This window comes from Girardinichthys multiradiatus, chromosome 11 (genome assembly GCF_021462225.1).
Source record: "Girardinichthys multiradiatus isolate DD_20200921_A chromosome 11, DD_fGirMul_XY1, whole genome shotgun sequence".
Taxonomy (NCBI): domain Eukaryota; kingdom Metazoa; phylum Chordata; class Actinopteri; order Cyprinodontiformes; family Goodeidae; genus Girardinichthys; species Girardinichthys multiradiatus.
Window position 1 is genome coordinate 14,653,695 of NC_061804.1, and position 13,492 is coordinate 14,667,186.

Here is a 13,492-nt window from a genome sequence, read left to right on the forward strand (position 1 = left end):
TAGAAAAATTGAAAAACATTAGCCTGCAGTTTCGGAAACATTGTGGCACCATTTGCAGTCATTTGTCTTTAATCAATAAAAAAATCCCCTCAAAAATATTTTTTTTAAATTCAGAAATGTTGTTTGCTTACGGCTCCTACAGTTGGACAGACAGTGAAGCTTTCATAATTTCCCTGCTGCTTTACATTTTCTCATGAAACAATAGTTCATTTAAATCTGTATAATATTACTTTCTATGTTTCTTGACATTTATATAGAAAGTAAATATGTATTCCATAGTTGAATGAATAATGTACTGTAGATGATGCTACACACAAATACAAGCACTTGTAACAGCATCAAAATCTGCAGTAAAACAGCAGGACACCTTTGTCAAATCCTCTTCTCATACATCTATCTCTTAATCCTCTAAAAACAAAAGTTGTGAACCTTTATTTGCTGAAGACAAAATAGTTTTTGGACTAAATGAAATTTTCTCTCATCCTGGTACAAACGTCTGTGCCACCCTCTATGTTTTCAATGTCCTACTCTTGCACGTCAGGTTTTTTTCAATAAAACTCAAATCAGGTATGTTTGAGCTGTGGTATCTCTGAAGATCCATTCTCCCTGTCCTTCAAGCTGTAAGAGGTAATATACCCATTCTTTACATGGTCAAACACTACAATAAATGTAGGTCTTCACGTAGATCGTAGAGCGTCATCTAATGTTGCAGTTTTGAAGCAATGGTGTCGAAGACAATGTAGCAACCCTTCAACAGGAAAACGGCAGAGATTCTCGACATCTCCAATCAAGACATTTTTATAAATCTTTGTCTTTCTCATGTTACTTTAAACATCTTCTAAATGCCTAATTTATATGCTGAGGTTGCCTGCTTATCTGCAGCCAAGCCAGACCGAAGTGAAAGCATTTATAAACTGAAAATCCCCTCTCTAGTTCAGCCAAATATGAAGAAAGTGCTGCCTCAGCTAAGTCTGTTGTGGAGGAAGGAATGGGCTGTACCCTTTAGATGACCTCAGGGAGCGGTTAGCTCAAATTGTAAACGGTAGATGAGTTTGTGTGGGAGGGTGAGAATAGCTCATGCAGCTTGTCAACAGCAGCAACAGAGGAAGTATTTTTGTTGCTCCATGTAAGTAAAATGTTTTTCGCTTGACTATTTATTAAACATTTTCTATTTTTTGCTAAATATATTTCACTTATAGTAAAACTCCCCCGTAGTTAGTCATTTGTAGTAATACCTATAAAATAACAGTAGAGCGCAGCAAATTTGTGAATTAATTTACTAGAACAAAGAAAACAACATAGGCAATATTGTTTCCAAAAATGAAATATATTATTTAAGGCACACATTAAAAGTTTAAACTTCATCACAATTGCTCACAGTAAATACAGAGTGACAACTAAAGGACAAAACATGGGTGAAATTCACAGTTGTGGTACAATTCTGTCATCAGAATAAAAGATTAGAATTATGTTTAGGGTGAAGATTTTTCCTTTTTAAATGTAATTACTTGGCTTAAAAACTAATTGTAAATGATTATTCAAATGTGTCAATGTCTGAAATCATATTTGTTGAATATCATTGATTTTACTCAATATTCTCAACTTGTTTGGTAGTCATGCACTACTTTAGATTAACAAGTTAGAATAATTATTCCCAAATATTATTTACATCAGGTAAAACAAGCTCCGACCACTCACTTAACTATCCCAAGTATGTCCTACAACCTACACAAGGTACCATCTTTGGATTTGTAAAATTACATCCCTAACAAGAACTGCAAGAACACAAAGGTAAGTCAACTTATTTCACCAATCTTAAATATAAAAGTGCCATTACTAATAAATTTAAAGAACTAAATATATTTTAAAAGTAATTACAATAAATAGACTTGAAAGGATTGACTCAAGTTGCAGCTAGATAACAGCAGGGGTCAGTGGAGCAATGAGGCATCATTAGGATTTATATTTCTATTTAAAACTTAAGAGAAGATTTCATTACTTTAACATACAGAAATTAGCTTTGTGTGATATCTGTAAGGCATCCCTCTGCAAGTGTCAGCTGGGAAATAGATTTTGGGTAAGGTGTGATGAGAAATGTTTATTCTAATAACAACTAGAGATTTTTATGTTGCCTCACACGTGCCAGTAGTGGAATCCAAGACTGTTGTTGAATATTATACAAATGGTGTGCAGAGACAGATTGAAAATAATCATTGTATATAGTACATAACAGGTTGAAATCAACACAAAAAAGAAAATATATTAACACACATCCGGCCGAAAATGTAGACACTAACTGATAAAATGAATCTCTAAATTAATGTCTATCCCTAAGGGAAGATTTATTCATTCACAGCATTATTTTCTTATTACTTGTGCATAAATGCTATCATTAATGAAAAAGTATGTGCAAAGTGACATTTAGTGCAGAGCAGAACCGTAGTTTTCTCTTTGTATCACTAATAGGTCATTTGGAGACCAAGGCCAAGATTTATTCAACATAGAAACATTTAGTTTCCTGGTTTCCAAAAAGATTTAATCAGGTTTTGTATTCTTGATGTAACAGTTAAATTTCGTGACCAAATTTCAGAACAGACTTTCAAGTTCATTTCATTTGTTTTTTTCTAGAACTGAATACCTAAACTGTGAGATCAAATCAAGATCAAAAAACTTTCAGCTTTTGCTATTTTTTTTATGGTCTGAAATGCTGCATGATACTAAATACTAAAACCCTATCATCACTGATGGCTTAATTAGGCAAGCTAAGCATCAGGATCACTATATTTATATATTGCCTGAAAAAGCAAGCCATTCATGTTCAAGCCTCTAGTTTAATTCGGACCAGTTGTCGCTAAAAAAGGGTTATTTTTGTCTATTAGGATTAGCAGTTTAATTATGCTACTTCTGGCATGCTTGTATCCAGTGTCATATGGATCATAGAGGAAAAATGTTCCTACTCAATGGTTTATCATTATTTGCTTTAAGCTCATCTCCTTGGATTTTTATACATAAGGGGACTGGAGAACCACTTTAAATTTGGCGCCACTACTGCTTTCACAGAACTTACAGGTTACTCTGTGGAATTCACAGCTCACTTGGAACGGACCAAGTGTTTTCCTAGAACTTAGAGGCTACTTAGAGGGTACTATCCTGAAATTTAAAGGTCACATTCTGGAACTTACCAGATTCTTTCCAGAACTTATCAGGTTTATCAGAACTTAGATGTTGCTCTTTGAAGTTAGAGGTTACCAGTTTTTTTCCAGAACCTATCAGGGACTTCACAGAAATTACAAGTTACTCTCCTGAACATACCAGGTACTTTCTCAGAACTTAGAGGTAACTTTCATGAAACGTAGAGGTTAGGTTGTGGAACTTATCAGGAGATATCCAGAATACCAGGTAGGTTTCAAATATTTACCTTGAGTTTCAGGAAATAATCTAGTAAGTTCCAGAAAGTGCCTGGTAGGGTCTGAGGAAGTACCAGGAAAGTTCTGCTAAATTATCAGGAAGGGAACCTGATTATTTCTAAGAAAGCTCCAGAACAAAATACAGTTCTGGAAGGTACCTGGTAAGTTTGGGGAAAATTTCAGAAAGAAACTTCTAACTTTTATAAAAATAACCTATAAATTCTGTAAAAGTATGACTCTATTATGTGGTACAACCCACTGCAACATTATATTTAAATGACCATAATTACCTAGAAAGTTTTTCATCTCAAAACTGATGCCAGTACATTCAGGTGGAGGTGCTCTGTTGTCTTATTTTTTTGGAAATGGCTTATCTGGCTTCTTGCTACAGGCTGAACAGACATAAGAGCACCACAGTGTTGTAGGAAAGCATTATATGAGTGACTCGGCTGGGAGTTGAGCCGTTTGGTGAGAGCAAAGCAGGTCCATCAGTCAGTCGGTGACATGGCTGCCTCCCAGGAAGTCCATATTACTTCACTGGCTTGCGATGTCTTGCGCCTTTTTGGATTGAATGGTGAGAAATAAGTGTGCACAGTGCTGCTCTTGAAATTTTACTGACTAATACGAGCGCAGGAACATAGAAGACCAAGTGAGAGTGCATGTGCTGACAGAACGACATGCTTTGCTTGTAAGTTGCTCAGCTGCAAGCTGTAGGCAAGTGCAAATGATGAGGTGGGTATCTGAGAGCAAGAAGCCTATCCTGATAAATAGGCAGCTGGTTCAAAGTTGTTGTTCTGGCCATCCTCTATTGCCTTGTTCTTCTCGCTTGTGGATAATTCAGAAGAGTCCACCACAGCCTTTCTTGACCTGTTGAGAGAAGAACATACTTCTAAATGTTGAACAGATTGCAGAAAGTTACATTTCAGCCAGGTTTTCATTGAAATTCACATATGTAGGATCCTGTTTATTTATTATTATCGTACATAACTCCCAAAGTTATTCAGGTGATTTGTAGTCTAGTAGCATATTGTTTTTTCAGTCAGAAAGATACAATTATGTATAAGTGAAAGACAATGTGTTAGTTAACCTGACGTTAGACATGACTAAAGATTGTTTAGTCTTTCTTGTTTCAATCACTTGCGGTAAGAGACATACAAATTGTAATAAAAAAAATTAAATAAAGCTGAAAGATTGAAGAATTTGTGCAAGTACACCTCCTTCTCGAGGTTCCAAAGTGGTCTGCTTCAAAATTACCTTCCTAATTCTTTAGCTTTGTGAAAATATTCCCTATAGTTTTCAATACTAAGATGCCTTCCACATTTATTGTTATCCTTGGTAAGGATGTGTAAAAAGACTTAAAATAAGTTAATATTTGGTTGAGTTCATAATCACAAACTGAAAAAGGAACCAACAGTTCTTACATCTGACTTAGATGAATGGCATGTTATTTTGTATTTCCTGTTTTGACAATAATAGGCCTATGAGTCAATTCATATTTTTATTAACAAAAAATATACTTTATTTGTTTATAAATATACTAGAAGAAATACTACAGTTACATTTATTTAAAGTCTAAAATATGTCAATGTTTTCCAAACTAAATCCTAAATTACACTGAATTATATCTTAAATTTACACATTCATTAATGCATTGTGTCTTTCATTGATTTTTTTGTTGTTTCATTTTTAAAGAAGTTTTGGAGATTTGCGCTGTCGGCATTTCTTTGTACCATTTTTGTAGTTGTCTGAGGAATCCGTTTACACTGACAAAACTGCAAAGCTTGTACATTTACTCTTCCACATAAACATTAAGAAGAATTCTTCCTCAAGGGGCTTGATTTTAGCTATTTTAGGGTTTGTTTTATTATTTGACTTTACATAGTTCTTAATTATACAGGTTATTGATTGCAAAATTTAAACAGTGAGGATCTTAGAAAGGTTTTCAAAAGTCTTAAATGTTTGCCACTGAGACCCTGTTATAAGACCATTGATCATTTTGTAAGAAATGATTATGTAACTACAATTTATTTATTTATTTATTTTTTTACACATCTTTACCAGAGGTGCCAATATATGTGGAGGGCACGGTATGTATAATGCCTTCTTTAAACAAATTTCTCAGGAAAGCTGATGACTAATGGATAATTTACTGTATACTGAATAGGCAACAATTGTCCTAATACACACTAACGTGCACAACCTTGTGCAATGATATAAATCAGTGTTATCACCTTTATATATTTTGTAAAAGTCAATGCTAAATGTTATTTCTTGTTTTTAATTTGTTTAGCAGGAGTGTTTTTCTTCCATAAATCCTAAAACTTTGCTTCTACACTGCAGAGAACATGAAGGACGCTGCTGATGCCAGTTGCAGTGTTTTTGCCTTGATCATACACCCACAAAGTTCTCCCATAAAAAAGGAGCTTCACTTTTCTTTTCTGGCATCCCACATGATTTTATCAACCAGCAAGTAACTGTTTTGATTCAGTTTAAAATGTTTAAGTCAAAAACGTTTAAAAACATGGGATTTGAAAAACTCTAAAGACAAACTAACATTTTAATCTTTACCCTTTGTCTCAAACTGTTTATGTTTCATTGTATAACAGTAACACTGTCTTTAGAGGACATGCTACTACTTTGATTTCTTTCACAACAAGACGATACTGGTTATAGAGTTTGTAGTGGAGGTCATGAAGCTTCTTTACTTTTCTCTGTTGAAGACAATGAAGTCCCTCTGGACATTGTCCAAACGCTGCTGGAGCTGCCCATTCTTGGAGAGATAAAAACATAATAACTCAGTATGTCAGTAATGGCAATAGTGTCAAAGAAAAAAAAAAACATAACACATTAAGACATTAATTATCAGAACTTTATGTTTTAAGGATTAATCCAATTTTAAATTGATCAGTTAAACAATCTTTATTGTTGTGATTGCAATAATCACAGAGTATGTCATTTTATAACATATGCTGCTCAAAATAATGACTATACACACAATTCCTTACTGTAGTTGCTCCTTTGTGAGAATGCCTTGCAAAAAATAATCATACCCCTTAAATATTTTCACATTTTATCACTTTATAACCACCAATGTGATTGTATTTAATTTTCCTTTACTCTGAGATAAATAAATTTAATCCAGTGCAATAAATTTTCTTCGGAAGTCACTATTTAGTTAACAAAGACCACCTGTAGGTAATTTGAATACAAATCCAGCTGTTCTGTGAAGGCCTCAGAGATTTGTTAGAGAACATTAATGAACAAACAGCATTGTGAAGACCAAGGAACACAGCTGACAGGTCAGGGATAAAGTTGTAGGGAAGCTTAAGGGTAAGGTTATAAAACAATTTCCGATGGTTTGAACATTTCAGAGAGCACTGTTCAATCGATGATCTGAAAACAACTAACAGTGCACCTCATCCTAAAGCCACGGTCTCCACAAAGAAACATGCCGTTTGTTGCATCATTGCCATGTCTTCCATGTTTTATGTCAACAGGAACAAGCAGTCCTGTCAGAGTTGGTGGGAAGAGGGATTGAACGAAATACAAGGCAATCCAGGAAAAAAAGCTGTTAGAGGCTGCAAAAACATGACCCTTAAGTCATGACACTCGAATGATGTTCACCTTCCATCAAGCATCGTAACAATATGCATTTAGGATAATATATCTAAATAAAATGGCTGGTCAGGGACAGTTTTGATTGAAAAACACTGCAGCGGAATTCAGAAATTGTTTACATGAATTTGAGTTTTCTGATGTAAACAAAACGGGTGGGTATTTGTTTTTAATTATCATTGCCTGTTTACTCATTTATGAATGAAAATGCCTTTTCTCTATAATATTCTAAATGAACAAAGCAAACTAAACTAAACAGACAGCCAGAGCAAAAATGCAATGGTTTAAATAACAGCTTATTTAGGTGTCCGGATGTCCCCGTCAAAGACCAGACCAAATTCTACTTCTAGACCAGGACTTTAAAATTGTTGGTTATCCATACTCTCCATCCAGTCTGACTGAGCTTGAACTATTTTTTGCAACAACTATCCAGTTTGTAAAGCTAATAGAGACTCATCCTAAAAGACCTGCCGGTGTAACTGCAATGAAATATTGTCCTACAGAGTATTAATTCAGGAGGGTTAAGTACAAATGCAGATTTTTTATTAGTTAAAAAAACACCTCCCCACAAATATGCACTACTTGAGCTACCACATAAAATCCCAGTAACTTGAACCACAATTGGTGGCTTTGACTTGAAAAAAATTACACCTTAGCAAGGTTTTGTAACTTTGGAGGACACATAGGCTCAGAGGTTTCCGCCTGCCTGTCCCAGTTCGTCGTGTGAGATCAGGCAGCACCAGTCCCTCACACTAATGTAGTGCCAATACAAGCAGACAGATGCTTTCTCATGCTCTCAAAGAAGCAATCTAGGAGAGAGATCATAAAGACATATAATCACTGTCTCACTTTACTCGGAGTGAATGCGTGGGTCAGAAAGAGAAATTACCCCTGACAAGAAGATCAAAGGAAAAATTACAACCTCAATGTCATTAAACATTATTTAAAGTATTTACCCTCAGGGAATGCCAAAGCTGTCATCTGAGGATTTACAAAAGGTCTGTACTTTACTGAATTTACTAAGCAGGTTGATTATTAGCATTTCTAAAGATTAGCTCTTATCCTTCTTAAAATTATTTAACATAAAGTCCCACTTTAACAAGGAGCAACTTTCCGTTAAAGTTTAGTCAGATTAGGCTCTCTAGAAAATTACTAATATCAACCTTACTGATGGCTGGTATCCGAGAAATCTTTGGCAAATAAAAGCTATCAGATTAGGAAAACAGAAAGCGTAGGAGAAGGGTGAAAATGTAAAAAAACAGCCATATGAGTTATTGGGGAATTTTATTCTACATAGTAAAGCCAAAAAAAATAAGATGAATAACTTGCCAAACCATTTCATAATAGCTAGAGCAATGTGATTTTTAGGCACCTACACCTTGTATCACATAAGAAAACAAACTTATTGTCACTGAAACTGAAAATCTGATGCAGACCTTGAGAACAGGGTGTACTTTTGATGTGGATGACAGAATAGACAAATAGACAAACAAAAACTAAAAAAGAAAATCAACGAATAGGAACAACAGAACATGTGTCAGAAATAAGTAATGGATGTGATACAGTAATGACATGACAGCTGAGAATAGAATGCAGCTGGAAGTTGATACCAGGGTATTTGGTTTGGCTCAAACCTTTGCAAACATACAATGTTGTTGACTTACAACTCATATTCTCTTCTCTGCACCATCTTATTTACTGCATTTTCTTGTTATTAACTTGTTAATATCTTAAAAGCATCCTTGATCAAGTTTACATTAAAATACTCGTTAAAAACTCATTTGGCATTTACTGCACTTCCATTTAAAACGGCAATTGAGTATTTTCACTAGTGTTCTAAATAGTCGTTGGTTTCCCTAGAACAGCTATCACACTCATATGTGCCTGCCTCATATTTCAATCAAAACACACTGCCTTTGATAAATACTTCTCCACCCATGCTTTTTTATGCATATGACACTGGAGCATAAAAAGCACACTTTTTTTCATTTCATGAGCCTTGCCACTTTGTGCTCCACTGCAACAAAATTAATACAAGTGCTACTGAAAATGTTAATAACAATGAGCAGATGATAATGTTATCTAATCTCTTGCTACGTTATGACGCTCGGTCTGTACTGATAGAAATTCAGTATAAGTGATTGGGGTACCCAACTGACGCAGTCAGACCTGCTTATTCATCTAATAAGTATTTTATTTAACCACATGGGACTTTGTATAGGCCATTGAACCATCAGCCTAAAATGGAAATGTGATCGTTAAGCATAACAAAACAAAAGAATCGAAACGGTGACACTACAGCAAATACCTGATCTAAAGGAGATACAATACTGGGAATTCTATACCCTTCATCCCGGTGTTCATGCACCATACAAAATACGGGCACATCAAAAGCAACACACATAGTTCACAGACATGACAATCCTTAATACAATTTGCCATTCAATTCCTTATCATTAGACCTATGTTAGACTTCAGATACGCTAGAGTTTATATCAGGTTAAGAAAAGGTGTGGCAGAGGCTTAAGCTGCAGTGTTATTGTATTTAGGCAGTTATCGGGTCCAAAAAGAGTTGGTATGTATATGAATCTTGCCAATAACACTAGACAGCTAACAAGAAAAGTCCTGCATACATGTCAGTGAATAGGACAAATGTTTAATTTCTTATCAGCAAACTATTTACAGTACTTGTCTGACTAGAATACTTCTTGAGCCATGTACAATTTATTGCGTTTGAAAGAGCTACAGTATACTTGTCAGCCTAATGTGTTGATAATGCATGGGGTTGGTCAGCTGTCTCTTTCAAAGAAAAGAAAAGGAAATTTTTCATATAATCTAAGCTCAAGGTTTTTGGGACAAATTGTCAAAATGTGGATAACAGTATCATTTCCCTAAAACAAGCATCCTCGTAGTTTGTAGTCTTCTGCTCCTTATTTAATGAGAGTTGACAATTTACATCATTTTGGCCTCCTTAAGGTACCAAAGGCGTGTGTTGTAACTGATTGGACTCTGAAGATATTATATTCAACCTACCAGGTTGATGTCTAGATTGATGAGATAGAGAAAGTAGACAAAAACCACTGGCCTTGCTAAAAGTGTGATACTTTCAAAATTATTTCTATGGTTTTGTATTATAAAGTCATATCAAATAAAGAAGAACAAACTTCTATTGTTGATGTTTTCAGCTATAAATAGCTACACAATTCAAGGTGATAAAGAACAGAACAATCTAAGACTGACATTTACAAAGTTGCATTACCCTTACAGTACATACACTCTCCTCTTATAATGGCTCTTCAGTACACGTGTTGGGACCCACAGCCATGGTTACAACGTGAAATGCCAGTACAAACTTTCCTGGAACTTTCAAAATAAATTGCGTTAACCTACTTCCGGCACAGCCAGGAAACGGAGTAACTGCGGACTTCCTGTGACGCCACTGTCCAAATAAAAGCACCGCTCTTGCTACATCCTGCCTCTTCCACACCGGTGATCATCGGGATAGGGGAGTCGCAGCGCGCTAATGTCTCTTTGCTGGCAAACAGACATAAACTCTTCAAACTGGATCCAAGGGTGTCATAAGATCACACGATCATATGCACAAGTTAAGTACTGATGAATTACTGTTGAAAGAATCCTGCATTCATTCATAAAAGGGAAATTATAGTATAAGCATTGCTTTACTTTCTCTCTGAGGCCTGCAGAAGCAAACTGTGCTCCAGAGTTTCCTGCAGAGACACGGTCTACAAGCCGAGTCTGAAGGAAGGACAACGGCCTCGCATCACCGTGGTTACGGTAATGTGCAGTTGGTTGGCGGACAGAACGAGACGTCTTTCATCCACAGCTATGGAGGTTAGCTAAACCTTTGTTCACGGAGCTTTCTTCAAACATCGTCGTCGCCCGGACGACTCCTTCTCAACACAATTCAAACGAGGTTAGAGTTTGGGCAGAGAGATATTTAGGATGAAATGATGTAAACGTTTTTCATTTTATGAAGTTTGGTTTTGTTTGTGTGAAACCCAGCTATCTTGGTGCTAGAAGACGATCTGCAGCACACGTGTTCAGTTTTGTGTTCTTTGTTTGTGTGCTTTTAAAGTTAAGACAAACTTTACTTGAAGGGTGATTTTAAACAGAAGATTCATCATAACGTGCCGTCCACGCTTATGCATTTTAACCCTTTTATTGACGGTATTTTTAAAGGTGTGTGTTTGATTCTGCTGCAAAGCTATCAGCTTCCTTTGTTAGCTTCAACTGCTAACAGTTTAGAACACATGCTTGCCTGTTAAATAAAAGGTTGTTAGTTTTCAAGCTAGTAAATAATAGTCCCTAAACATTATTTTTCTAAACTTGATAACTAAGTAAACACCATTAAGCCCTATTTCTCCAGAAAGATTTGTCTCTTTTCCAAAATATTCCCTTGAATATTCCCTTAATAATATTTCTTTGAATATTATTTTTATAAATAAAGGCAGCTAATGAGACACCGTTGAGAATTTGTCATCCAGAAGGTTGGTTCTATTCAGCAGATCATTCTTAAAACATTATTTTATTAAAATAATATTTTATCTGATCTTGCATTGTGAAGGGTTGTCTAAAGGTATGCTGATTATTGCCTAAGTTAGTTCCAAGACTAACTTAACTTCCCTTCCAGATTCTTCAAGATAATCCTTGGTTCTCAAACATAAACATTGCATGGTAATGTTGCATCACTCTTTCGATCATGGTTTTCAATCATCTTTAATCAACTTGTTTATATTGTACATAGCCTGTTAGTCTTCGTTATTCTTTTATTTTGCTTGGTAGTTTATTTGGATTGTTTTAGCATAGTAAAGAGTTTGCTGATTGAAATATGTTTGACTTTGTGTTGACTTATTTTTGTTAATAAATTATTGTATTTTAAGAAATTGTGTGAATTCATTCCATGTGTGCAGAGTTTATGCTTTTCAATAACGTCAGAGCTCGTCTCACACCTTTCTATTTTGTCCCAATACCATCGCCTTACTGGGCTGGTATTCACAGGATAACTTTTAACAGACCGAAATATTATTTGATAAAATATTAATATTAAATAATATTCTCAGATTCATAATCACAACACATGATTCTGGCATTCGGATTTTTCATTGATCTACCAAGTTTCTGTTTCAAGCACACCTTGATTACCAATTAGAAATCAATATTTTCTCTTTTTTCTCTAGGAGACCAAGATGAAGGATAATTAACCTGTTGAGCCCTAGGGGGTTTTAGAGCAATTTCCGCCTGAAATTACATACCTTAAATAAATCGAGTATAGCTCCACAGTTATACGGCCTACATGCAAACCTTTGGTACCTGAGTAAAGGTAAGACATAAAATAATATTTTTGCAGTGGAATCACTATTGTAACTTACTATGTTTGATTTACTTGTGATTAAACAAATAAAAAAAAAAAAATTTTGAGCCTTGCCTAAAAGTTTTTTCTAAATGAACATTGAAAAATACTTTAGAAATCCTTTGGAATTCCTAGGAGAACTCTAAGGTTGCATTCATCCACATCTTCACTATAATTTCAGCAAATTCAGACTGAATATGTTGAAGCATATATGTTCCATAAACGTTGTAGAGGGCAATGTGCCAGGCGGAAATGGGAGTTAGGCAAAGGGTGCGAAAACTTTCCCATATGTTTTTGTCAACTCATAAAAAAGGAAATAAAAGGGAATCTGGTGAAATAAAAGAGCTAATTTCCATTGTAGGAGTCCTTCTGCATATGACAAAGCCTTTGGTTATGACATTTACCCTGTGTATCCTCAAAATGTACAGCTGGAAACATAACTGGAAGCTAATGGAGTAGCGCCCAAGCTAGCAGCCAGAGGACAGCAACAAGCAGACTGTAATACACAAGCAAATTACATCTCCAGAGAAGGTGCTAGAAAGACAAGTTATGCCTTGTCAGAAAGGTGAGTGTCTCTAGTTTGTTATGATATGAGACATGTGGGGGTGCTGCAAAGAGAAAGGTGCTTTTTGTACTGTTACCGTTGCACCGCTTACAGAGTCAGCAATGTCTGAGGGACCTTAAAATGTTATGGCCTGTGTTAAGTTGCTGAGAAGGTATTAAACGCCTTCTACTTAGCTGCTAAATAATTCTTTTTGTTTAGTGACTAATGGGTGGATTTTTAGTTGTTGCACCAGCAAGGATGATAGTGAGTGCTAATTTAGATTTTTGCTGCTTTACTAGCAACTGTACTGTACATTCTTTAACATCGTGTTTCACACATGTGAATCACTGATAACTATAATGGCAAATAACTGAAATATTTTAGCAACAATGTCTATATATCAGACATTTCAAGGAACCTTTGAAACATGTCCTTGAGAAACACAGTGACAATAACAGTTTACCTGCACTCTTTCTCACACTTTAAGTACCATAGCAACAACCTAGTCTCACACTTCTCAACAAACTTAAGATCTCTATACTTAACCTGTTGACA

The 13,492-nt window shown here is 35.3% G+C and overlaps 1 protein-coding gene across 1 annotated transcript in view; it reads right to left on the reverse strand.

Annotated features, from left to right (window-relative positions):
- Positions 1–1,308: 1,308 nt before the first annotated feature.
- stk32a (serine/threonine kinase 32A) overlaps positions 1,309–13,492 on the reverse strand; it is a 126,852-nt gene continuing 114,668 nt past the window's right edge. The window contains exons 12-13 of the mRNA XM_047378211.1: positions 6,113–6,177; positions 1,309–4,274 (exon numbers count right to left, since the gene is read on the reverse strand). Of these exons, the coding sequence (XP_047234167.1) occupies positions 4,163–4,274; positions 6,113–6,177 (177 nt within the window). The 3' untranslated portion in view covers positions 1,309–4,162. The remainder of the gene's footprint in view (positions 4,275–6,112; positions 6,178–13,492) is intronic.